The sequence below is a fragment of the Aulonocara sp. 'chitande type north' Nkhata Bay genome, linkage group LG15, assembly GCF_057382095.1.
Source record: "Aulonocara sp. 'chitande type north' Nkhata Bay isolate Kocher_YH1m ecotype deep benthic linkage group LG15, A_spYH_male_GT1.1, whole genome shotgun sequence".
In the NCBI taxonomy this organism is placed as follows: domain Eukaryota; kingdom Metazoa; phylum Chordata; class Actinopteri; order Cichliformes; family Cichlidae; genus Aulonocara; species Aulonocara sp. 'chitande type north' Nkhata Bay.
This window is the reverse complement of record NC_141358.1, coordinates 8,125,932-8,153,557: the sequence shown is the minus strand read 5'-3', so window position 1 is coordinate 8,153,557 and position 27,626 is coordinate 8,125,932. Positions and strand designations below refer to the sequence as shown.

The following is a 27,626-nucleotide window of genomic DNA, read 5'->3' as shown; positions in this document are numbered from 1 at the left end:
GAGCAAATTTTTTAGCTCGCTAACCAATGTAAGGTGTTTGTGATTAATACTTGTATTCCCAACCAAAAAAATTGTCTTGGTGTTTAAATGTTATGCTTGATCAGTTTCTTACTGAAGTCCAGTGTGCCTAATTAACAACAATATAATATTTACTTTTAAACAAGTTTTTGTCAGGTTTCCTGAATATTTGGGTTTTCTTGTGTATGTGTCTAACATTTGCTAAGTATTGCATATTTAATTGTAGCTGAAATTTTCATATTAGAGGCTTAAAGATTAGACTTGGTGTATGATTTTGATGTAATGCCAAAATTGGGCCGTTGGTGGTGCTCAATACTAACATAATTTACTCCTTTTGTGGACCTTATATATTCTACAAACCATATAACCATTAAAAGAAAAACGAGTAAAAGACTTTTTCTACATGGCTTTAGGGATTTTAAAAAGGAATTCTATCCCCAGTTCACTAAAATAAAAAATTCAAAAAGACAAATCACTAAATTGTCTTTTGGGGTGCCACTCTGTTATGTTTTGTATAAGTTGTTTGTAGATTTTGATTATTACTAATATAAGTGGCTGAAAATCCAACATACAGGTGACAAATGAAAGACAAAAGTGATTTGTGAGCAAGACACAAATGTCTACTGCAAGACAAAATCAGTGTGAAGGACTGGTATAGATAACAACTTTCAGGCTTATGTGCAGCCTTGTGACCTATTACAGATTAATATGAGAAGTGGAGCTGCACAAAAATTCTAATGGAATCTTTGGATAATGGTTTAGTAGAAGGTGGGGGGCTGGAGTATTTAGACATTTTACTTAAGTAAAGGTAATAAAGTATATAAAAATATAAAGCAAGAGCAGAAAACTGCATAACATAGGCATACTTAAATTTTCCCCTCAAAATTCCCTGATTCTGGGACGCTACTGGAGGGATGCTCATCGTTGTTCCTAAAGAAATTCCCTGGCCTAATGCTTGACTTCATTAATGCACAGCAAAGCATTTAGTGAGGTTTTGCAGAATGCGGACTGAGCCACCACTCGCATCAGAATGGAAATGTTTCACCTTTGGATAAACCTAATCTCTCAAGACAACCTTACATCTAAGAGTTCAATAGGGGCAGAGTGTGAAAGTTCTTCATTTAATTAGTCACCCATCTACAGTATTTCGAGATAGTTTGCTTCCAAGAACTGAGAATTTCTTGTCATTCATCATATTTACGTACTTTGTTACGAAAAGCTAGTCATAAAAACATAATTTGTTCCCATTTCTTTTGTTGGATGCACAAAAAAATGCCAAAGGTAAATACGTTTGACAGGGATAAAATAGTATCTTTGCTCCAACAAGGTGGTTCCCAAAGAACTATTACTTAAAACTTGGGATATTTCACCATGGTGTGCATGGTGTCCTTAAAACATTTGAAGAAACTGGACAATTGGAGGACAAAAGAAGAATGATTTCTAATCTCAATGAGAGTTTTACCTGGATAACTAAAGGACTAATAGAAAACAAGAAGTGGCAGGCCTTAAAAAAAGACTGTACAGCTGATGAACCATATCTGAAAGTTAAGGTCAAACACAGCTCCTGAAAAATTATGTGATTATGAATGCAGAAAGGTACAGTCAGATTTTGATCTACCATGTTTTGCAACGGTTTAATTTGTCAGCTTGAAAATGATCCCAAACACACTCACAATGCAATAAAAGCATATGTGATTAGAAAAACACACAATGGAACACTATCGATCATGGATTGGCCTCCGCAGAGCTTGGAGGTGGACAATACTGAAGCAATGTGGGGTCATATTGATGGAGAATGGAAGAAAAGAAAGCCAAAATCCAAAGAAAGAGCTATGAATGTTCTTCAATAAGCCTGGATAATTATTATTAAAGAAATGACAAGAAAGCGTCAATAGAAGGTGGTCATTAAGGTGGTTTTTGCCTCTCTTTTTCTATGTGTCTATGTACGTTTTCATAAATCTCTCTACTTCTTTCACATTCTCCCAGAAAAATATACTTAAAACTTTTTCAGAGCACTGTACATCTGAAGGAGTTGAACAGTAGTTCGTTCCCTTTTGAGTTTTATTTTTGAAAGACAAAGCCGGAAGTCTTCCGCGCACTTCCGCGTAGCTTGACTCTTGGAACTGAAGACGCCCATTTCCAGTCCACACCCGCCCGGCTGCTGGATCGATCCTCCCCTCTTCAGTAGCTGGATCGTCACCCTGGATGCCGATCAGCACCGCTATTCTACCGCAACAGGTAAAAGAATAGAAATCATTCCCACGCTTATACCGAACAAAATGCATGACTTGCTGGATACTGTCGCTGAAGATTTTCTTCCCCTCTACCTGTTCTTTCAAGGTAAGTGGGATGTCCTGCTTTATTAAACCCAGCATTTAAAAAGGCGAGGCAGTGCAGCGTATTAACAACGAGGTTTGTCTACCTGCAGTACAGCCCATTGTTAATGTTTCATCCTGAAAATATGTGGAGCTCTCAAACCTGTCTCTGAGCCACTAGTGCCAGTCTTTTGTCTGCGTTATGGATGAAGAGCACCCCATATGGCTGAAAACTGGTTCTTCAGATCTTTTCACTGTTTACTCATTAATTTTGCTTGTTTGAATAAGGCGGAGAAGAGGAAAAGGAAAACTAACCTGGATTTAAAGAGAAATTCATTTTTTAAAGCAGTCAAAATAGAGTTAGGCTCTAAATTACTAGTCTTTTTTTCAAGATAATATAATTATCTATGTATATTATTAGATATATACTGTCTGATAATATATATACTATGTGCAACAACAACAATCAGGGAATGGCATATTGTTTTTATGATAAAAGGTGTAACTCCAAAGGTTATTCCTGTGTTCCCTCAGGTACTACTTAAAGGAAATGACATGCTTCCCTGTGACTATTAAACATGCTGAAAATCACTGCTGTGTTTAACCTGAGGGAGAAAATCTATGTGATATTTCTCAAAGTCACTTTAACGGTCTGCTGGGTGTCTGTGCTCACCTTCTTAGGACCAGCAATTTCCCTAAAAGGTGACTTACATTTGGCGCTTCCTCCGTTAAAAGATGGAAAATATAACACGAGGAGGGCCTCCGGTTCGAAGCCCGTCAAATGCGTCTGTTATCTTTATTTTTCCTGATATAAAAAAGTGTCATCAGCTGTTTAATAGTTGAGCAAAGGTGTGAATTTCCATTCTTATATATGAGATGACTGGGGCAGCTTTGGATGTTTATGCACGTACGTGTTGAATCACTGCAGCAAAGACTAATTATAGAGATTGCTTTGTGTGTGCGTGTGTTTATGTGTGTGTTCTGCTGCCCTCGGTGAAAACAGAACGAGGAGACTTTCTTTGCTGAAGTGGCAAAGTCCATGTGACTGCAATTTCTGTGACATCTGTGCTTTATCCCAGAAGGGACTGTTGCATATCCACCTGCCGAGACTCAAAGCGTTGCGTAATATCCACACGTTCACATAAGTGTACAATACACCAGCGTGTTCGCTGGTGTGGTGAAAGAGGAACCTGATGTGCTTCAGAGTCCATTCTCATATAGCAGTTACAGTGGCATGGATGCTGTATTGAGGTTAATTTGGCATTATTATTATTGTGTCTTAAGTATGTGGGGAAGAAGGTGAGGTTGGAGGTACTGCTGAGTGTGTGTTTTTCACTTCGGGGGTGGGGGGAGTGTACAGGAAGTTAACAAAAAAAAGGTGAATCATTTCATTGAGCTGACCCATAAACGTACCAAAAGGATTAGAATGATTCTTCTGTCGGAAGCGTCCCCAATTTTCACCTGCAGCCCACTGGGGGGAAGGTGTGTGGCATGTGTGCGCTTGTGTGTGTCTGCTCTCTTGTGAATAGGAGGAAAATCCCAGCACATGCACACAGGACACACGCATGCACACAGGCTTCTTTCTTCCTCAGGCTTCGCAAAGCTTCCTGGGCTGTGTCCGCTAGAACAGGGTCCCCCTCTGTGTGAGGAGGGTGTGTTGGACACACTCCGCGCACACAGGCCGAAACATTGATATTCACGTCAGACCGTTCCAGTGTGGTGCACACAGGTGTCAATCAGCATGCTGGGCTGAGTCAAAGGTTCTTTGATTCATTTTGTTCCTCAGCACTGCTGGCCCTTAAAGGATTTATGTCTTATTCCTCATATTAGAAACTTTCAAAATGCTTAATGCAATGTTATTTTTAAACATCAGTGTAACATCAAGGCTAGCTTTGCAACTGCTGGCTTTGCAACATCAACCTGTGTAAGTATGAAAATAGCATGTGCCATTTGTTCTTCATTTGCTTCTTAAAGACGCCAAAACTAGAACTAAACTTGCGCTGCAAAGTAATTTGTTCTATGCTCAAATTTTTAATGGTTTATTTTCCGTTATGATTATTTTTGTAGTATTTCGTGTCCAAAAGTTCATTCGGGGATCTGGCATGATTTGAAGTAGCATTGTGAGATGACTGTGTTTCTCTCCACTACATCTGCCATACCAGCAGGGGCCGAGCTGCAAGGTAAATCAAATCAAAGACGCATAATGACATTTTAAAGTTATTTTCAGACATCCAAGGGACTTCAATCAGTGTACCATTTTGTTGTGAACCTGTGCAGGTACAGTCACTGTTGATGTAGAGGGTGTCCTCTTTCCTCTTTTGTTGATTCAGTGCCGTTGTCATCCAGGATATAGCATGTCCTGTTTAAACAGTGGAGTCTCTTCTCTAACCTAGCCAACGGGAGATATTGTTATATTTGACACCAGGTACACCTCAGGGTACAGGGTTGTGTATAAGGGTGGATGAAACTCTGCTAAAGGCCTATACATGTTTGCACATGGAAGTGTTAGGTACACGCAAATAGCATAGAGCCATGTGAAAAAGAAAGTTTGCACAGGACTCTGTGCAGTCCTGGGAAAATCTAAGTACATCCTTTAAGAGCATTTAAGCGGGTAAGAAGCAGCTAGGTGGTGCTAATCCAATGCACTTGATTAACTGATGATCATCAAGTGTGAGCACCTCTGAGGCAGACGTTTTGGCAGTTCAGTTGTTTGTTAACACAGTGACACATCATCTCAGACCATACAGGCCGCAGTTAGCATGTTAGGTGTTAACGTTTGTGAGAGTACACTTAGAAAAAGACTGTAGAAGTATGGATTTTTTTGGAGGCGTTGCCTGGAGAAAGTCTCTAAAAGGAATATGGCAGTATTGCTTAGACTAGACAAGACTTCTGGAACAATGTTCCTTGGACAGACAAGACCAAAGTGGAGATGTTTGGCCATAATGCACAGCACCATGTTTGGAGAAAACCAAACGCAGCATATCAGCACAAACCTCTCATACCAATGGTCGAGGATGGTGGTGCAGGGGTGATGATTTGGGCTTATTTTATAGCCACAGGTCCCGGGTACCTTGCAGTCACTGAGTTAACCATGAACTCCTCTGTATACCAAAGTATTCTAGAGTCAAATGGGAGTCCATCTGTCTGACAGCTGAATTTTGACTAATGTAGCAGGACAGTGATCCCAAGCACAGCAGCAAATCCACAGCAGAGCAGCTGAAAAGAAAAGATTCAAGGTGTTGCGATGGCCCAGTCGTGGCCCAGTCCAGAACTCAACCTGGTTCAAATGCTGTAGTGGGACATTGAAGGTGCTGTGAATAAACAAATGAGTTAGGGGAGTCTATGTTAGCTGTCATAGGTAGAGAGAGGCAGGGGACACCCTGGATAGGTCACCATTCTGTCACAGGGCTTAAATATGGAGAAAGACAACCATTCACACCTGTGGCCAATTTAGATTCACTAATTACTCTAACCCTGTGTATGGGACTGGGGAGGATACCAGAGTACCTGGATAGAATAAACTCCACACAGAAAGGCAGCAACCAGACTGCATATGAAAATAACAGTGCTAAGCACCAGATCACTATGGCATCCCTAATCATGAGGGATACTTAGTTTTTCTTAGAAGATTGCATAGAATACTTTGAAGACATTACTTTTTCCACTAGTGCACATGTACTCACACACAGAGACACATACACATAGATGAGCAAACTGCCAACTTTCTGTGTATATATGTGTTAAGAAAATATTTCATTACTTATAGGACCTCATCTCGGGTGAGACACTGATGAGGTTTTAGTACATGGTGATGAGTTAGCCACACAGTTTCAACAGATGGCAACAACAAGGAAAAGTGAGATCACTTCAAGTGAAGTGGGAGACTGAGCACTGTAAATCTTTACTGGGTGTAAAGAGAGGTCCATGTATTTGCTTTCTGTTCTTTTCTTTCTTTCTTTCTTTCCAAAGAACATAATTTGCATCATCATTTTGATGCTTGAATCCACACACCAGCAAAGATGAGTCATAGATAGGGAACAGAGGCTCCAGAAAGTCACTGAACTGAAAAGAGGCATGCAAGTACAGCACAATGTGTTTCTATAAGCTTAATCGCAATGTGTTGCGGTAAAGGCGAGCTGCATTTTCTATGTACAGGCAGTTTGTGCCAGAATATAATATCTAGACTATATCTCGTTTTTTGGGGGGGTTTTGTTAAATAAAACTTCCCACACAATCCGTGGGTTGTCATGTTCAGGCTTGTGGAACAAGCTGCAGTCAGGTCCATATGTTTTTGGACAATGACACATATTCTTTGTTGTAATTTTGCATCTGTATACCACTACACTGGATTTTAAGTCAAATAATCAACATTTGATTAAAGTGCAGACTTTTATCTTTAATGGATTTAGCAAAAGCACGGTCCCCCATTTTTAGAGACTCAAAAGAAATTGGTCCAACTAAAATAATTTTAAATATGGGGATTGCTGGAGAATATTTAGCAGTTAATAACTGTCTGAAGTCTAAAACCCACGGGCATCACCAAATGCTGTGTGTGGTCCTTTAAGATACTTTATCAGGCCTTTACTGGAGCCACCTTCAGTTGCTGCTTGTTTGTCGGCCTCTGTATTCAGCTTCAACTTCAGTAACTAAAGAGTATGCTGTGTTGTGTTGACTGAGTGACCATTGAACAATATCCTTTTTTTTTGGTGTGAGAAACACTTGGTTGTTTATGGAGTTTGTGCCTCCCTGAGAGTGTTCTTGCATTGGTACTGTAAGTTGTTGTGAAGTTGTTGAGAACCATGGAAATAATTCTGTGGTATTTCAGGCATTTCGGTGTTGCTGAGCTAACCAGTGCATTCATTCTATTTAAGAATGTACCAGATTGTTGATTCTTGCTATCTGTCTCTGGTTTTCCAGCCTAATGATAGCCTCCCTCACTTGCACTGATGTCTCTCTGGACCTCATATTCATACTTTTACTGAATGGTTACCAAATACAAGTTCAGCAAGTGGAATCAACTCCAGATCTACCTATCGATTTATCCAATTACTGTTAAGGCTCAGAGAAATGTGTATAAAAATGGCTGTAATTCTTAAATAGCTAATGCGGTACGCTTGCAATGCGCTTTAATTAAAGCTGAAATTACATATTGTTTGTTTGATGTAAAATACACATTCAGTCTCATATTGATATGGTCCCTTATTTTGCACACTGTACATAGATGGCAGTAATGTGCAAAATACATGTATACTCGCATATTTTTATACAAAGAACTACAGTAATGTGTATAGCTTTAATAATATTTCGACACAATCTTGCATGCTTCATATTTATCTGTTTCTCATACTTCCATAGCTCTCTTGTACACTATGGGATTTCGATTCTGTGTTAGTCCTGTACATATTGCAAAACTGACGATGACATTGACTCTGACTTTTAGTTATAGATCTAACTGTAAGACATTTCTTGCATTGCATCCAGATATTTAATTAAATGCCCTTGTAGAAAACTTACAAGCATACAAATAAATGACAAAAAATAACTTCTGCATTGATACATGAATATGAATTCTTTTGTTAATTCGATATTTCTGCTTTTGATAGAACTGACAAATATTGGTGTGTATATGTTATCTGAAATGCACTGATGCGAAGACCATTCTATTGCAGAGTGTGATGCAGAAAAAGATGATCGTACTCTGACTGTACTGTTTAACATGCCGTAAGGAGCTAGTTTGTGAAATCCATTGCTGAAGATTAGCCCCATTATTTTACTCCCTAAAATCTATATCATCACTCATCCCCAGAAGACAGTTTGTGTCAGCCTCCATTCACTATAAAACAATTGTTTTCCTGTAACTGCTTCCTGTGTTTCTATTTTAGTTGGTATTTTTTTCATAAAATTGGGAATTTAGTTCATAAATGTCAGTATTGTTTGCTAGTGCGCGTGAATTATTTGTTGCCTATGTTGTATATGCGCGGGTTTGCACGGAGCCGCTGGCGCAGACACTCGAAATATACCGAAGCATAAGCCTCAGTGGGCTGTTCATTGCTCTTAAGTAATTGGCAGTGCCGGCATGTACAGACAGTGATTTATACTACAAGATAGCCACAGTCTCCCCTCCAGGAATTCACACAAAAACAGGGAAGCAAATGATGGAGCAATAGTGTAATAAGAACGGAAGGGGAGTAGGAGTGGAAAGAAACTATGTGGGAATCATAAGAGATACGTTTCAATGAACGATGAATAAGAAATAGAGGAGTTGAAATAAAAAAAGACAGAGGGAGGGGTGAAGTGAGGAAAAAGTTGTGATGGAAGGACTTAGTGAAAGCAAAAAAGGAGATTGCTTAGACCTGACAAGAATCAAAAGTGATGAGGAGAAACACTGCCTGTTAGCTATAGGCACGCAAAGAGAAATGAGAGGAAATGGATGGAGTGAAGTGGAGCGGCTAACAGAATCTTAACAACAAGATTGAAAGAGTTGCTACCTATAGGTGTGGTTTATATGCAAAATAAGCTTGAATGTCGTGGTAATTTGGGGCTTTTAATTATTGTTTTCTAACACAGACCTGGCTTTGAAGTATAGTATAAAAACCTTCAATATGGTGGGGTCGGTGAAGCTGTTGATTTCAGGTGAAGTTGAAGAATCTGGACGTAGTCCTCCTTCTTCATTATTTCATCAAATTTGTGCATTGTACCAGTAGCAGTGGCAGCAAAATAGCCCAGAGCGTGATGCTAACACCACCATGCTTAGCAGCTGGTTTCATAGGCTTGAAAGTAGGCTGTGCGATATGACCAAAATCTCATATCCCGATATAACACATTTATCGTCCCGACAACGATATATATCACAAAAATTCTACATTGTCTGTAAATTCTGTGAATCTCGGGCAACTTGACTTGTGTCAAGTGTTTTCAGCTGGGCGTCCTGTACCCGGAGTCGAGTGATTGACCGATGCAGGCCAAACTGCATACATTTACTATACATTTTTAGACATACGGTAAGTTGAAACGGCCGCAATTTTTTTTGGCCTGTTCTAAGGTTTATTTGTTAGCACCTGACGGCTCTTTTTAGCTTCTCATCTGTAAACACTGTGCATACTATTTCACGTGATTCAGTTTATTTTGAAAAATCTCAACAGGATCTTCAGCTTTATTGTGAAAGGTTTATGTGGAAAATAAACAAGCGGACGGCGGAGCCATGCGATGGTTTTACCGTCGCATAAAAACAGTCGCTTGTTCGTTCATAGTGTGGTTATATTAAATATAAGAGAAAGAGAGAACTTTAAGAAATAAATTCTGCAGTGACCATCAAAACAATGAAAAAATATTGCCGATAGACGTTTTCATATCAGCATCCGATATATATCGTTATATCGAACAGCCCTACTTGAAAGCCTAACTTTTAGTCCTCCAAACATGCCTTACACAAACAGTGTTTATGAGTGGATCAAACCACTTACACATAAAGCTAGTTTTCCATGTTACCTGCATGGGCTTATCTGCTCCTGGGACTATGCCAAAGATCCCAACAATTAATCTCATCAGATGGGCCAGGCTCCCTGTTGGCATACCACTTTAGATGCTGACTGCACCCAAACAGTGATAAATTCTTATTGTTTTCAAACTGTACTTGCTTTATTAGAGTCATATATCTATATTTATCTCAGTAAAACACAAATATTTGTCTAAGAGCATCCATACGCCTTATTAAGGTCCAGAAATTTGTATTATTACATAGTATACAAACGAGATACATAGAAAGCAAAATGTCACAGACAAAATAAACAAGCTGATACATCAAGATTTCCAAACTACAGTCACCATCTGTAATCTCAGAGCAGGCAGTAATAAAAGCAGCCTTTCTCCCAGACCACTATCATTTCTTCCCCCAGTTCTATTCTTCAGCTGTCTGTCCTCTTCTTGTGTACTGCTCCGTGCTGGCATTGTCTGTAGGCCTTCTCTGTTATTTGGTCCCCATCCTTTTCGTTTTCTCCTCTGCCTCTTCCCCTCCTCTGTCATCCCTCACCATGTTGGCCACTCACTCTGCTTTCCTTGCTTTGTTAACAAGGAGCTGATTTTTTTCCCTTTTTTTTTTTTTTGCTCCTGCATGGATGTGTATCATTTCTGCCGTCTTCCCCATTCACACTTGCATTGCTTGCATTCCTCACTTATACCCCCCTTGCTTCGTGACACACACACACACACACACACACACGCTCAAATGCACACATAACACACTCACATCTCTCTCTCTCTCTCTCTCGCTCTTTCTCTGCAGATGTCTGAGGGCTTGCCAGCTGAGTAGAGGACTTCCCTCTCTGCCCGTGCTTTCCACCTGCAACCATGAATGGTAAGAACACTTTGGTTTTTTTGTCTTTATTGGACATGTGTTTGAGCTCATAACATCTCTGTCTATGCTAGGCAGATCTGTGGTTCTGCTGAGACAATAATGAGGGCTGGAATTTACTTTAAAGGGCAGAAAAAGGTCTGAGACCAATAAGCGGCTGTTTGTGTTATGCCTCATTTCTAAACTTTAATCTCTCCCTCTGGCCGTCCTCCTGCCAAGACCGAACATTCGAGCGCATCTGCTTTGTGCTTTGGTCAGCTTGAACTCCTTTTTTTTGCTACGAGTGACTGCTTGTTTTGACTGTAACGTGTGAGGTGTGAAATCATGTTAATGGGATATTGATCTGCAAACAGAGACAAGGCTCAGGCTTTAAGTAAAACCATCTTTAATCCTACTTTTTTGGGGGGGAAGTTATTGAGCTGTAGCTTGTACAAACCCCTGCTGGAAAGAGGGTCAGTCTAAAGTAATATGGCAGGATTGTCTTCATTAATTTTAAAGGTGTTTATATGCACTGTAGTTGCACGTCAAACCAAAACAGGCATTTCAGCAGCAGCCTGTTTAGCGCTCCAGACTAACTCTGCTGTCTTGCTTTGGTTCTGACTTTGACTTTTGTATCTTTATAAACCCCATCAGTTTCAAAGAAGTGATTTCTGTGGACTTAGATGCATGCACAGTTGGAGTAGCGATCCAGAAACTTGACCAGATACAAAGGGACTGGGACTTCATTCTCTGTGGAGGACACTGGGTTCACTATACAGTACTATGCAAAAGCCTAGAGCTGCCAGTCCTTTCTTTATATTTTGCTAGGAAAGTGGAAAATAGTTGCAGTGATTTATTGAAACGTGCAAACCTACATGGAAATTCAGTGTTTAAGGTAAAAACAAAAGTTAATAAGCTTGAAATGATAGCTTTTAAAAAAAAAAAAAGATAATGTAATTGTAAAATGGTTCTTTCAAAATAAGTGTGACTGAATTAAAAGATAGTAAAATAGTTTCATAATCTCTGTTTGATTTCTCATCCCAAGATATCAGCAGCAGCAGATCCTGTATATCCTGTATATTCATTAACATGGTGAATGGTACTCATGGCCATTCATCAATGATCAGTGGTTGTGACAATTTGCATATTAATGATTAAGAAACTGACATCACAGCAAATGTACTCTTTGTAAGGTTGGGAAAACCTGCAGTCAGCTGAGACTGAAGAAGTCACTTGGATGAGTGACAAACTGTTTCTCCCTTTGAAAACACTACTTCACATGAACAAAATAAACTTTCTGATGATTGAGCATCAGAACTGCCACAAATACTGTGGTGCGCTCCACATGATACGACGTCAAATTCAGCACAGGACACTTGCTGCAGATAAAGCCCCAAACCATGATGGAGCCTCCACCATGTTTTACAGATGGCTGTAAACTAGGACTGCAGCTATCATTTATTTTAGTAATAAATTAATCTAATGATTATTCCATCGATTAGTCGAGTAATCGGATAAGAAATACTTTTGTCTTATTATTGAGCAATAGTAAATATTCAAAACAGAAAAAATACTTTTAAAATATCCTGATTATTGTTTTCATTTTAGAAATTTGAGTGTTTTTTGTTTCATCTGTCAACCCCCCCCCTTGTGCCATATGAAAATTTCTTTTTTAAGAAAACATTTTCTTAAATGCAAAAATGTATAAATACTCTAAAGTAAAGTCAAATAAAATACATGTGCAATCAAAACTAAGTCATAAAAAGTTCATCTTCACTTTGACTTCTTGGAAAGCTTTTGAGTTTTTGTACGTGTGTTTCTGCATGTTTAAGTGTTTGCAAGCCTTTAAAGGAGAATGTGGTGGCTATAGTGAGGAGAAGCGAACATATCAGTGTTCTGAAATTGGCCCTGTGCTTTGATGCAACGTTTTTGTGCTGCTGAAAACACGAAACACGACAGTATGATGGTGTAGACCTTAATTAATATTAACAATAATTCAGTGTCCACCCTAAAATCCCTCAGGCTCAGAGTTTTACTGGCCCATGGACATTTTTATTGGCCTGCGAAAAAACTTTAATTTTTATATCTTTAAATATTAACACAATTTAATTGAGAGAGTATTTTATAGAAATTCACTTTCAGTCTAAAAATGTTATAACCCCTTGAAATAAATATGGTCTAGTGCATACCATGCCCCCCTTTAGACTCACCCCTGTTCGAGTCCATGTAAAAAAGGATGGCTGCCGTCAGCTTTCAGCAAACTTTATAATTTAATTTGGTGTCAGACCAAGTTAAAAGTTCATCTGCATATTTTAATACAGCTTCTGGAGGATTACTGCAGATTTTTCACTGTGGATGACAGCGTGACAGCGGATGGAGCAGCTACTGAGTTGGCTATTTTGGGGGTTTTTTTCTCTAGTCAGAGTTTGTTGATGGGTGCTCACTTTTTCCCAGTAAAGTTTTTAAAGGTCATCTTCCACCGTTCATTAAACAAAATGTTGAAGCAGAGAATTTGTGTCGAAAATTTTTTGTAATCGAATTATTCGAAATACTCAATGAATCATTGCAGCCCTAATGTAAACAATCCATGTTCTGCCTTTCTTGATTCCCTCAGAACCATCACTCCAGAGTCCAGTTCATGTATATTTTGGCACACCTCAGCCTCATACCCATTCCTCTCTGTTAGCCTTCCTTAAGAATGACATCTTGACAGCCACCCTTCTTCAGTGAACTGTAGATGGATCAGCTGAAGGGGTTGATGTATCTGTCAGGTCTTTGCCTGGTGTGTTTCCTATTTCTTAAGGACATGAGTTTTAGATGCTGTTCATCTAGATAGTTTTAGGTTGGCTATTATGTGTAGACACAACACTAGTTCATCTCTTGAGTTAGGGGCCATTTTTTGTGATTCAGTGATTCATACATCAGTGTTAGGTGGCAAACAACAAATAAAAAACAAACAAAAAACAAGTAAAAACAAAACATTCCTGTGAAAGTGGTCCGGTACAAGGACTAGATTGAAGAAGAGAAAAAGCAGTGGAATGAAAGAAAAGTTTAAAAGACCTTCTGCTCTAGAAAAGGCTCAAGAGCACATTAAAAATGACAGGAAAGTCTATCTAGCTGCTTTCTGTGTGTCTGTCTTTGTTATTGTTCCGAGTTGAAGGTGATTCAGCGTTTTTGCCCTTTCTGTGAACCACAGTTCTCAGTAGTGTTTGTGTGTGTTTGTGTGTTTTGTCTTCATCCTTTGATCGCAGAACATAGTTACCGTTCCTCAAAGCCCTCTGTGGAAAACCCCTAAGAGGGAATGTGTGTGTCTGCGTGTGCGTCTTATCTACACACCTAATTTTTCAGTCTAACAGAGCACCAAAACGCACAACTACCCTCTCTCTGCGCTTTAATCCCATCCAGCTGAATGGCACGGAGGGGAGAATCAAGAAACATGTAATCGGTATATGATGAGCTCCTCCGAGGGAACATATTATATGGGAGGCAGAGCTATTTGCGCTATTACACTCTCATTAACACAGTGAGCCTGCAATGAGGCATTTGCACAGTCATTAGTCAGTGAATTTTAAAAACAGGTGAATTTTATGCAACAGTCGTAGAGGAGAAGTGCGTGTTTGTGCGTACACCGAAGCTTTGCAGAGACTGTTGATCCAATGCAGTTATCTGAACCATCAACTTGTCCTCCCCGGGTGAGGTGTTTGATATGTAAATAGTTATAAAAGCAGTGATGTGGTTTCCCTCGGAGTACGAGAGCTGGGTGTTTGGGGTATTGACTCGAGCGTCTCCTTAGGATTTAGCAGCCACCTAGACAACGGCACACAGGCTGACAAAGGGAAGTGAAAGCACACAAGGTAAAGGCGGCTGAGTAGGTGAGCCGTGGTACTGTTGGTTTAATAAAGTCTGTAGATGATGTTGCTGTGGATCCTGTTCCGTAAGAGTTAGGGACGTGATTTTTTTTTTTTTTCTGTTTGGTCTCAATAATGTCTGAAGGTAGATTTTCAAAAACTTCTTGTTGTCATTAAATTAAGAAAATACCTGCTATTACCTGCTACTGGCAGGTATAGAAGACAACACAGTACACTGACTCACACTGATACCGGCTGACTCAGTCATGGCAGTACATAACACTGAGCAACCCCTCTTTTCTATATATTTTGCTTCCAAGGAGCCAGACTTTATTGTAATTTTTTAAAGTGCTCTTGAGGCTTTCTGAAGGTCTTTTTAAATGTTTTATTTTTACATTGACTGCTTTTTGTCTCTTTTTCAGTCCAGTTCTTCTACTTGACTACTTGCTTAAAACTGACCTATGAATCATTCAATCACAAAAAGGCCCCTAATTCAAGTTATGAACAAGTGTTGTGTCTACACATTACAGACTTGAGTTGAATCTGTGAAAAATGTCAGAGATGACACAGTGACAGGCATAAAATAGTTTTTCTGCACCAACAAGGTGATTCCCAAATAGGTGTTAGCTGAAAACCTGGCATATGTCAGCATGGTGTGCATTTGTAGGCCTATAAAACTACAGCAGACGAACGGCATCTAAAAGTTAATTTCTTGATAAATGTCCTTGATAAATTGGGGAAAATTGTCTGACTCTTCTGTTGATCCATGTACTCTTCACTCAAGCCTCACTGGTCTCAGTGGAAGGGTGGCTGTCAAGAAAACTTTGTTAAGGAAGCGAAACGGAGAGAAAAGGCTCAAGTATGCCAAATTACACAAGAACCAGACTGCATTGGAAAATCAGTGTCAGCAGGTCTGATGGAGTGATGAATCCAAATGAGGATTTTTGCTTCGAATTTTTGTCAGTATGTGCAGAGGAGGTCAGATGAGAGCGGTAAAACTGAGTGTCTACAGTCTTCTGTAAAAGCTGGTGAAGGCTCAGTCATAGTTTGAGCCTGGACTTCAACATGATGCAGTGTGGACTAATCGTGACAGAGAAATGAACAAAAGGCAGCCAACACCAACAAAAGTGCTTTTTAAAGTCCCAGACAACTCCTCTTGATAATTACTTAAAAATGTTGCACGAAAGCTTGCCTATGTCATGATCTGTGTGCAGCAGGCAGGAGTGGAGGACCAACGTGCACGACTCAAGACAGCAAAATTAAACTGAGAGTGCAGCTTTTATTGCTGGACAGCAAAAGAACAGAAAACTAAATACGCTAGGAATCACAACAAGGTTTAACAGGCAGACACAACACACAGCCAGGTATGAGGGTGTGAACGTACATTAACGAGGTGACACAGGGCTTAAATACACACTGGAGTAATCAGGAAATGGGAGACAGGAGGGAAACGCAGCTGGGAGAAATCAGACTTAACAAGACAAGGGAAGCAAAACTAGACACACTGACATGAGACACGGACTTTCAAAGTAACACAGGAAACACAGCAGGCGCAGACTAGACACCGAACTACACTAACACAAGGATAATAATAATAATAGTCAGAACAGCACAACTAAGGAATCAGAACCTAAACCATAATACAGAATAATACAAAAACACAAGAAAAAGAAGATGCTGGGTCAGAATGACCCAGAACCTTGACAGCCTAAGCGTGCCATGTTAGAATTGTCTGTTTATGCCTTACGTAATGAAACTACTGCACACATTTCTCATTTCCCCAATAAAATATAAAGAAACGAGGGTGACTCAGTACTGTACGGCCTTATTAAAAGCATAAATCATATTCAATCAAATTAGTGTAAAATCCTTACATACCCAATCCACATTTCATAACAAGTGCCTGAAATTTGCAAATACTGTGAATATGTATCAAGAGTGTGGAACCCTGTGGTGTTCAGTGTCAGGTTATGTATACTAGTAAATCGTAACTGTACCATCTTTTTATCAGGAGTCATACCGAGTGGCCACATGTTTCCAGTATAAGTATCAAGCCACAGAAGACCCCTATGGATTCGGTCATGGCTGTGTAAGAAGCTTTGCAGTGCCCCACTTACTCACATAGCATTCAGCCCTCACTGACACACAGACTGAATCGACTGACAGGCCTGTGGATGTGGCCATGCGAGCTACATGTCCCAGTGGCACTGTGCTAAATCTCGCCTTCCTTTTCTTACCTACAATAGCTTCAAATGGGGGCTTTCACAGCCAATGAGACAATGTGAAGAATACTCACATCTCTGTGAGAGATTAATTACTTTCTCCTTTTCATGGCAGCATTTTGCTGACGGTGGCTAAAAGTGGGTCGGCCGCTGTGTGCTGCTAACATTGGCTTTATCGGGGGGAAAGCGTCCACCTTAACAGGTGTTGCTGGTGGTGGTTTCGGGCGGTTTGTGTAGACACTGAAACCATATCAGAGGTTTGGCTAGAATATTTCCTAACAAACAAACAAACCATTATCAGTGTTTGATTGTATCTGCTCCCACTTTTAGAAAAAGACATTGGATCTTCTTGCTCTTAACTCTAAAGTTGCTCTACTTTCATTTTCTGGCTACGTAGCGTGCTGTTACTGAAGCTCTACACTCCATTGTGTCAGTCTTCTGTATATGAAGTATGTTAAGCAAAGGTCAGTGGATTGTTTGGGTTAGAGCTAGAGTGGAAGCTCCATCATGGGCAGGGTGGTATTTCCTGAAGCACTTGAATAAATTAGAGCCTGGAAGCCATGTCTCTGAAGACAGGATCCCGTAATCGCTCAAAAGACCTTTTTTTTATTTATTTTTTTTATACTAATATTCTGAAAAGACAGTTTTTGTCTGTTTGAATATTTTATAATCGACTAGAGTGATTAGATTTTGAGGTGTCTTTCAATATTTCTCTCCTTTTACTATAATAATATAATATTATTATATTTAATATAACAATAAGAAGTTGATTGTTATCTTTGAGACTCTAGCATTTTCTGGTTTGAGCTATTTTTATTATAAAAGTGAGAAAACGGGTTTGATCGTGATCCTTACTGCAAGTTAATGTTGCCTTCGTTCCCAAACTAGATCCCACTTTATTTATTTATTTATTTATTTATTTGTGAAATCTTGGTGCACATTTTGCTTTATGTCTGTACCACCGTGATCAATATGGTAACAGCTGTCAGCACGAAGAAAGCGCATCTGTCGAGCAGAGAGTGATGAGCTTAAAAAAGAACACGAAAAAGTTTGTTTGTCCCAGTTGAGTCGTGTTTGTGTCGGTTTCCCATTCCAACCTGTTTCTAGATTCGCTGCATTAGCCTAGCGTCACTTCTTTTATACACCCCTCTCCTTCTGTACGCGCTTGCGAGGCTCATTATCTGTCATTGTCTCCTTATCTTCATCTGTTGTTCAGTTGCTGCGATGAGGGGAGAGCCGTCGGTGCATACCGTCAGTTCTTTGCCACAAAATGTCTTCAAAGCTTCCAAGTTCCGTGAAAGAAGTTTGAGAGAAGGCGTAAAATATGTCCCGATTGTGTTATGGTTGGATGGATTCAAGCTCTTCCTTTATGATGAATTGATTATTGTCCTTGAACATAATCGTTCACTCCCCCGCCGTTAAAAGTCGTTCCGTGAAATTGAGGAAGACTTGAGTTTCGAATCGGTCACACAGCACATCAGACTTCATCTTTAATTCATGGCCAACCCTCAACTTACCTTGAGATATGCAAGAGTGCAGCTGGGGTGAAAAAAAGCTGACTGGACATTTTTATACATTAATCATCATCGTGAGCTGCTTAAGAGAGTTTTCATCTCAGCTGAAAATCTCATTTGGATTGGAAATTATGCACACATTTTGTATGGTTTGGTAGAGGAATAAAAGACTAAGCTGAATTTTGTATTAGCGCATCTGCCCGGGGATCCATCGCTGACTTTAAATGTGTTTGAATTTGTTTGTGGAGACGGGTGGATCACTCCCCTCCCATAATAGCTTAAATTTGTAGAGCTTTCTTCTTTTATGTTCATTTTTCTTCCTTACAGATTATTTCCAAGTTCTGGGGGCTATACCAAGCATACCGCATCAATGCATCACTTGATATTGTGCATTTGTAGGACCACAGGTTTATCTAACTACTCGTCCAGATTTAATAGTGTTTAATGAAGCAGTGATGTATAGGCAAAATAAGAATTAATCGATTTTATGTGAGAAGCTGGGTGACTTTCTTTCATACTGAGATATAGTGCCTTTCTGGTATGCTTGTACTTTTATATAGAAAGTGTATTTGTTGTCTATATTAGATGCCATAAATTAGATTACAAGATTTTCAAGCAGCTCCACGCAAACAACATTTGTAACTGATCATTTAGATGGTGCCTAACAAATTTTTCGCCCTATGACAGCTGGGATAGGCTCCAGCGCCCCCTGCGACCCTGAAAAGGATAAGCGGAAGCGAATGGATGGATGGATGGACTAACAAATTTTATTTTTCTATTTTCCTTTCAAATAATTTAACTTCTTCAGATCTTTAAAAAACACTATAATGTACAGCACCCAGGAATTTAGATGACTCTTTAGGTTTGCCATTCAAACCTGGCATGCTGTTATGCATCCTGTGCAGAGGGGTTACAAGCAGACTCAGATTATTACTAAAGAGCCAAGGCCCAAAAATAGGTTGTGAACTCAAACTTGACTTCCTGCTATTACCAGCACTTATATTTTGTGTCAGCTGGACTCACATCAACAACATTAATGTCACTTTTTGTTTAGAATTTAAAATACCAAAACTGTGTCTTGATTTTGTCCAGGTGGAGCCAGTGTGTGGGCCATTACTCCCGAGGAGAGGGCGAAACATGACAAACAGTTTGAGACCCTCTCCCCCGTCCTCGGTTACATCTCAGGTAGGCTGTTCTCATAAGAAACAGACTGTTTAACGGGAGGTTGTGTCATTAGCAGTAAGTGAGCTGCATATGTTTTTTTTTTTTTTTTGTTTACCTGCAGGAGAACAAGCAAGAAAATTCTTCCTGCAGTCCGGCCTGCCTGCTTCTGTCCTGGCTGAGATTTGGTAAGCACTGACTGACAACTTGACAAAGTTCTTGTCACAACTCAATGCTGAGCAGGAGCAAGTGGGTCAGTAGGTCCAAGATTTTGTTACACTGGCTTGCATTCAGCTTCCTGTTGAGCATTTATTTCCTTCACAGCCTGCCACACCTAGTAAACTATGTGAGTGAAGAGAGGGCGGGGGCGTCCTGTAATTAGAACTCGCTTTCTGTGTGTGTGTGTGTGTGTGCGTGTGTGTGTGTGTGTGTGTGAAATGAGACTGGAATTCAATCCCACCACAACCTTGTCCCCAGTGATTTTTTTTCTATTGTTTCAATAAAGAGGGAAAGAAAAATAGGAATGTACACTTTGCTACACACAGATCATTACATACTCCAGATTTTCTTCTTCCCCTCCTTTAGGAACTTAGCCGACATGGACAGTGATGGGAAAATGGACAAAGTGGAGTTTTCCATTGCTATGAAGCTCATCAAACTTAAACTTCAAGGACGCAACTTGCCCTCCGCCTTGCCAGTCGTCATGAAGCAGCCTCCTGCTTCCAATTGCGGTTCAACCGTCGCTTCCTCAGCACGATTTGGTACAAGCATGTTTTTCTCCAAAATTAGATAATTATGCATTTGAAAAAATTACAAAATGATTGATTTTTTTGTGTGTTTCCTCCATATAGGAATGGGTTCTATGCCAAACCTGTCAATTGGTCTGTCATCCATGTCAGCTATGTCAGCCATGCCCATCCTCACACCCATCCCAGTTAACCCCCCCATGCCCTCAATGCAACCCCTGTTGCCAACGCCTGTGACTCTGCCACTTATCGCCCCGCTTGGAAACTGTGGGCTCCACAACGGCACCCTCCTCACCCCACCACTCGTTCCTAACAACGCAGGTTGGTTCTGCAGTGGGAACCATTCTGGGCAAAACAAAATAGATAACGATCAATGGATTAGCTCCAGCAATGAGCCTAAAAGTGAACATAGGCTGAAGATATTGAGTCATGCTCCAGAGCCATTTCATTTCATTTTACTTAATGACGATATTTCAGTGACACACATCAATGTTATCTTGTTCACAAGCAAATAAAGCCACTGCAGTTGTAATCTGCTCATAACTTTGCACATTGCATAACAAGGTCCCATGACCTGATTGCACTTATTGCTTGCATAAACCGATATTATAAATTCCTTTAAAAATGACACTCAGCAAAAAGCTGATTAACAAACCAGTATAGTAGGAAGATTTTACATTTCACAAAAATAAAACAAAGTACCAAAAAAATTAGAGCCTGACTAATTTATTAGAACTTATGAGAAAAAAACAATTTTAAATAGTCTCTTTATGCACTTTGTTACTAGCAGCCTGTCATAAATAGATTATGAATGGAACAAAAGATAGCTGTCGTCCAAAGAAGAGCTTTGAATGTAATTTCAAAAGCCTGAAGGCTACTTAAAGAAATTACCAGAAAGTTGACTTAAGATAATTTAGACTGTGTTGAAGACTAACAGTAATTTTGCCAAAAAGTGACTTAAAAACTTGTTTTAAAAAAAAACAATTATATCGAATTATCGGCTTTTTAAATGACCAGTTATCGTCTTAAAAATCATATATCAGTATGGCTCTAATAAGGAGCATCCATTTAAATGATCAGATTGTTTCAGCTATGTTAGCCTAATCATATTTCCAAATATGTTCCAACTTTGAAACGCATACTTGCAAAACTTTTAAGTATCGCCACCATCTTCACCACCGAAAATGTTTCTGATGATTCACCAAAACCAGCTCTCTGCAAAGTAAAAATAAATAAATAAACCAAAAATCACCTGTCAGCTAATCAACTAACCCCAGTTTACCCAACATAAATGTTTGGTGTAATTCAGTAACATGACTTGGTTGCGTGTGAAATGAAATACGCAGATTTGTATTTTGATAAAGCTGAAATCTGCAACTTCTTTGCTCCTGCTTTTTTAGCAGCTTTGCAGGGAGATTAGATTTTTGTTGAACAGTATGGAGCATGGTGCATACAGGATTTTATTTATTTAATTTGTTAATATTTTATGTGTAAGGGTCAGTTATTCATGTCCTGAGCTTCAGTGGTGCAGTAAAGCAGTGAGGATTACGCTTGGAACATGAAAGAGCTGCACCTTATCTTTCTACTCCCTCAAGTCTTATATTGGTCTTGTGATGCGTGCATGCTTTGCATTTAGTATAGGCATATCTGTCTATATATAAAAAAAAACACCCAGCACTCCCCTGTGGGCGGTTTATCCTTCAAGCTCGGGTCCTCTACCAGAGGCCTGGGAGCTTGAGGGTCCTGCGCAGTATCTTAGCTGTTCCCAGGACTGCGCTCTTCTGGACAGAGATCTCCGATGTTATTCCCGGGATCTGCTGGAGCCACTCGCCTAGCTTGGGAGTCACCGCACCTAGTGCTCCGATTACCACGGGGACCACCGTTACCTTCACCCTCCACATCCTCTCGAGCTCTTCTCTGAGCCCTTGGTATTTCTCCAGCTTCTCGTGTTCCTTCTTCCTGATATTGCTGTCATTCGGAACCGCTACATCGATCACTACGGCCGTCTTCTTCTGTTTGTCTACCACCACTATGTCCGGTTGGTTAGCCACCACCATTTTGTCCGTCTGTATCTGGAAGTCCCACAGGATCTTAGCTCGGTCATTCTCCACCACCCTTGGGGGCATCTCCCATTTTGACCTCGGGACTTCCAGGTTATACTCGGCACAGATGTTCCTGGTAGGATTTCTGGATATCAGCCACCTCCTCTATCTGCCGGTGGTACATACCGTGCAGGGGCCTGTCCTTCCATGATGGTTCCTCGTCTCCCTCCTCTTTCTTGGGTTTCTGCTGCCTGAGGTATTCACTGAGCACTCGGTCAGTTGGGGCCATCTTCCCAATGTATTCTTGGATGTTCGTTGTCTCATCCTGGACTGTGGTGCTGACACTCACCAGTCCCCGGCCCCCTTCCTTCCCTTCCTTCCGCTTAGCGTACAGCCTCCGGGTGCTGGACTTGGGGTGAAACCCTCCATGCATGGTAAGGAGCTTTCTTGTCTTTATGTCAGTGGCTTCTATCTCCTCCTTTGGCCAGCCTATTACCCCAGCAGGGTACCTGATCACGGGCAGGGCGTACGTGTTGATGGCCCGGATCTTGCAGCTGGATAGCGTAGTGGTTAGACTACACGCCTTTGGAACAGAGGATCGCAAGTTCGATTCCTGCCTGGGGCGTCTGTATCCAGTAAGGGTCCTAAGGCTAGACCCCCTATGCTAAGCAAGCCTACCGCAGACATGAGCGAGACAGATAAATATGAAGGCATGCCGGCTCGGACGTCGCCCGGATCAACAAGGTCCGCGTCAGGTGTTGAGGAACCAGGGCACCCTGGCGAAAAGTGGGCTACTGGAACAAGAAGGCATCGGTGGGCAAGAGACGAAAACAGGGCGTTGTTGGAATGCTACTACGCAAGTAACCCCGGCGGAAGGGGCTACATGAATAGGATGACGGACCTATGGATTCTTCGAGATAGATATATATATATATATATATATATATATATATATATATATATGTGTGTGTGAGATGCAGCTTTTCACACACTCAGTGTTTGCTGCAGTTCAGATAGGAAAGTTAATTTATATCAACTGTGGGAACATATATGTTATATATACATTAGCAGTTCTTCTGTTTGGATTTGTCTTACATCTCAGTCTGTTCTCTTCATTTCTCACCTCCTCCATCTGTTCCGTGGCCATTCTCTTTAATCTTACTCAGTCTGTTCCAGTACGATTTCTGGCTGTGAAATGAGCAATCTAATAAGAGTTAGTGTGAGATTAGCCTTTTATTTGGTGTTCCTCCTCCATTTTTCTCTCTCTCCCTCTCTGATGAAAATATATCAGTGCCACAGCTCTTGAGACTCTCTTTAGCAAGTGGTTGCAGCCAACCACAATCTCTTACCCAGATGTTAATAACCTTGCTGGTTGAGGTCTGTGTGCAGCGACTGTAAAGTATGAGCAGATAAGATTAGACGTACGTACCACCAAGGGCAGCAGCAGTCTGCATGTTCGCAGAATGTCATAAATTGATCTGGATATAGTACCATGTGTAAACTGAAACATTCTTTTGAATTTCCCAAATGGAGATTTTACCATTAACAGAGTGTCTCCAACTGCATTTACAGGACTTCCTCTCTCTGGCTTCTCCTCTCCTATGGCCTTCTCCCCGTCCACTGGCATGTCAAAGGCCAACTCTCTACTCGACCTGGGATCGAGCAGGTGAGATTATTACTGAGCAAATTACTAAACTGTTATTAGCATGTAATAAAGATGTGCTTGGGCTCTAGGAAAATGCTTTCAAACTAAGCAAGATCTCAATCCAGTAGAGCTCCTTTGAGATGTGGCGCAACGGGAGATTCGGATCAATGCTGCATGTGTGTACTACATAAGTGAAGTCATGCTGAAAGACGAATTTAGAAATATTTATGTCAGTTAAATTTAGGGTTTACTGGTTTTAAAACATCCCGTTTGTTATCTACACACGCTTGTTTGAGCACTCAGACAGATGCAGTCATGCCGTGATTTCAGCAGGAAAGGGTTGAGAATTAGAGCACAAACAGAGATGAAACTCCCAGATAACACTGAGTACAGGAAAAACATTTTGAAATTAGAGGGTTATGGCAATAGCAGGAAGTTGTCTTGTTTAGAGTCGAAAACGTCAGAGAACAGGAATCCAAAAGCATTCTCAATGGGCGAGGTCATTATAGATCTTAAATGCTTAGAATGCTATGAAGGTTTATTAGTCATGACTATTTTTCTGAGCAACTACAATGTTTTTTTTGTAAATGTTATATAGTCATCTGTCTATAGTCACCTAGACATAAGGTAGGTAGATCATTGGTCCCTGTGGTCTCCATAAGCCACTGTGTCCCCATTTCAGTCATTCCTATTCAGGGTAAGATATTAGGTAACATAAAACAGGCAAACAAAATGTTAAATAAGTTACTTGAATCTTCGTCACCAGAAATAAGCCCAAATTGCTGCTGCAGCTTAAAACATGTGGGGGTTGTTTTTTTTTTTTAGCTGGTGACTTTAGGGGAATTAGGCCATCACATCAATGATCTCATAGTGTGTCATTTCATACTGTTTTGTGCCCACTGAATAGATGTTTTTTCTTTGTTTTTGGCCTGCTCACTTCTAAAATGAAATCAAAATTGAATTTTAGCTCATGTCTAAAATGAAATATAAGACTGCGACTAGAGGGGTTTGTAGTTTTACTTATGTGCCAGTGAAGCTTTCATCTCCGTTTTGGCATGATGTACTTTAATATCAGCCGAGGTTTGGAAGGTCCTCTTGCAGTTTCTCTGACAGCCAAGTCCTCTTGAATATCTAATATCCTTTGTCCACCTCATGGTGTTTTGAGTGGGTTTGGAAAACAACGCAAATAGTATCTGATTTCATTGTTTTGAATAGCTTAGTGCTTCACACAATAAGCCCTGACCTCAGGTGTAGGTGGTAAGGAAAGCATTATTAAGGGCACCAGCATACCAAGAAGTAAAATAGATGCAGTTTAATCCCACAGCTGCTTTTACCTTCCAGTTCTAGCTGTTAGACTTTCTAATATTAGGACAGATGCTTGATAGTTCTTTGAGGTTTTTCCGGTCTGTGCTTCTGCAATCTTATTACTGTGCGTATATACACCCAGAAAAACAATGCTTTGGCATCTCCTGTTGTCTTTCTGAAACCTTAATGAGTGTTGCAAGTTCCCACTCTGCTACAATTTTCAACCATGACTATCATGTGGTCTGGCATACTCATTATGGACTGGTATTTATATAGCACTTTACTTGTCTCACTGACTACTAGCCAAATGTAACCATACATTTATAACATGATTTATTCTATAAACTTTAAGCACTTTATCTGCTTCATATCCAGGAGTCAACAGTTAACTAACATGCATGTATTTGGACTGTAAGAATAAGGACCTAGAGTAAACCCAGTAAGCCACTTGATAGCGCTAACAATTCAACCACCGCACCCCACTGAATGGCTGATTATGATAACCCGAAAGTATGATGTTGTCTTGTTTCATTGTCCAAAAGTCATTGTCTGCTTAGCTGTTTGCGCCAGCTTCCTCTGCAGTTAATTAAGAGCTGAGAAATAACACCGGGGAGTCTCCAAGCAATTAGTGGTCTAAGGAGAAAGAAAAAGGCTGATCATATATAATATAATAATAATATTTTTTCAGTTCCCTTTAGGTGATTTGTTGACATATAGACACACCTTTCTTGTCTCTTACCATAGTTCCAATTCCTCCTCCACCACATCTTTGGCCAGTAACTCCCCAAAGATGGGCGCTAGTGATTGGGCCGTTTCTCAGGCCTCAAGACTCAAGTACCGTCAGCAGTTCAACACACTAGACAAGCTCATGACCGGCTACTTATCAGGTAAGTCCTGTGCACACACAAACATACGCGCATGAATTTAAACAAACATGAAATTCTCAGGACCACTAGGCTCCACATGAGTGCTCCTGTCAGAGTTTAAAAGCGAACAATTTAGGGTCAGTTTCACTTTGCACACATGCACTCCCGTTCTCCTGTAATTGCTCTTAACTGCACTTAACAGAACTTGGAAAGCACACAAACGTATTCACTGTAAGAGTTCACGTTGCTGTTCTGATCTGATCTACGTGTTACTTTGCAGGACCTCAGGTTAGAAATGCACTGATGGCATCAAATCTGACGCAGACTCAGTTAGCTACCATCTGGTGAGTGTAATGTGTGTATGTTTGTGTATGTTCTTGCCTATCTATCGTAGTGAGGACCAGTGACAGTTTATGACCATTGAAGTAAGGACATTTTGGTAAAGTGAGGACCCTTTTGCCGCTTTCCCCTATTTTTTTCAAGACCTCAAAGTCTGTGAAGTCTGTTTTAGGTTAAAGGTTAGAATTTGCTAATTTTACCCGTAAACTAGAGTTAAGAGGAGAGTTTACTTAAGTAAAAGCATGGAACTATATTAAGTGAAATACTGTGTACCACTCTTTAATGGTCAGATAATTGATTATGTGCTTCAATAATAAAATTGAGCTCTGCAGACAACGTAAATATCAACGCTGACTGTGTTAAAAGAGTTTAACCACTTATAAAGTTGGCTTTGAAGCATTTCTAATTTGACTATACAGTACTGTGCAAAAATCTCAAGCCATCCCTCATTTCATTATACTGTTAGGAAATGGGAAATAGGTGCAAACATAAATTCTGTATATGAGGCAAAAGCAGAGTTTGTACAGTTTGAGCAAGTTTAAAAGTCAATATTTGATATGTGTTTATTCTACAACACGTTCCTTAGGCAAGCAATCTTCCAGACTTCTTGAAGGACATTCAAGGAATCAGGATGCTGGCTGCCTGTTCGCTGTCAGTTTGACACAGGTTGCTGGTAACAAAGTGCCTAAACAGACAATTTGCTAAGTTTTATGTTATGCGTACACCCAACACTAGTTTATCCCTTGAGCGAGTACACCTCTTTCATGCTTGAATAATTCATAGGTCAGAGTTAAGTGGCTTAAAAAACAACAGCAACAACAAAAAAATTCGTCTGAAAATGGCTAATACATGGATTAGACTGAAAATGAGGTCAAAAGTAGCCAACTTCTAAAGAAACAGACTTTCAGAAAGCCTGGAGAACTAGTGCTCAAAACCACTTTAAAATATAGAGGAAAGTCTGGCTCCTTGGCAGCAAAATATAAAGAAATGAAGGGTGACTCACGACTTTTGCATCGTACTGTATTTTATTGGAACTGTGAGCCACAAAAGGAGCAAATAACACATTTGAAGTAATAAGACTCAGTAGTATTTTATAAACGTTATAGCTGTAATATCTGACAGTACTAAGAACATTACTTATTATCTGAAACCTTTTGTTTGCAGTGATGATCCCCTCATTCTCCTCCACTTTATCAGCTGATGAATGTCTGTGAGCCCAGTACTCTTGATTTATATCCCAAGTTTCCTTCCACTACTGTCCCAATGCCAGAAACAG

General features: G+C 40.1%; 1 protein-coding gene across 4 annotated transcripts in view; it reads left to right on the top strand.

Annotated features, from left to right (window-relative positions):
* The first annotated feature begins 2,143 nt into the window (after nt 1-2,143).
* Nucleotides 2,144-27,626, top strand: part of itsn2a (intersectin 2a) — a 46,128-nt gene continuing 20,645 nt past the window's right edge. For 3 of the 4 annotated variants that reach the window (XM_086263781.1, XM_086263780.1, XM_086263779.1), the window contains exons 1-9: nt 2,144-2,256; nt 10,615-10,686; nt 19,339-19,431; nt 19,532-19,595; nt 19,993-20,168; nt 20,259-20,474; nt 23,768-23,861; nt 25,890-26,032; nt 26,292-26,355. In XM_086263781.1, the coding sequence (XP_086119907.1) occupies nt 10,680-10,686; nt 19,339-19,431; nt 19,532-19,595; nt 19,993-20,168; nt 20,259-20,474; nt 23,768-23,861; nt 25,890-26,032; nt 26,292-26,355 (857 nt within the window). In that variant the 5' untranslated portion in view covers nt 2,144-2,256; nt 10,615-10,679. Of the gene's footprint in view, nt 2,359-10,614; nt 10,687-19,338; nt 19,432-19,531; nt 19,596-19,992; nt 20,169-20,258; nt 20,475-23,767; nt 23,862-25,889; nt 26,033-26,291; nt 26,356-27,626 lie in introns of all 4 variants that reach the window. The other variant, XM_086263778.1, reaches the window with a different exon arrangement.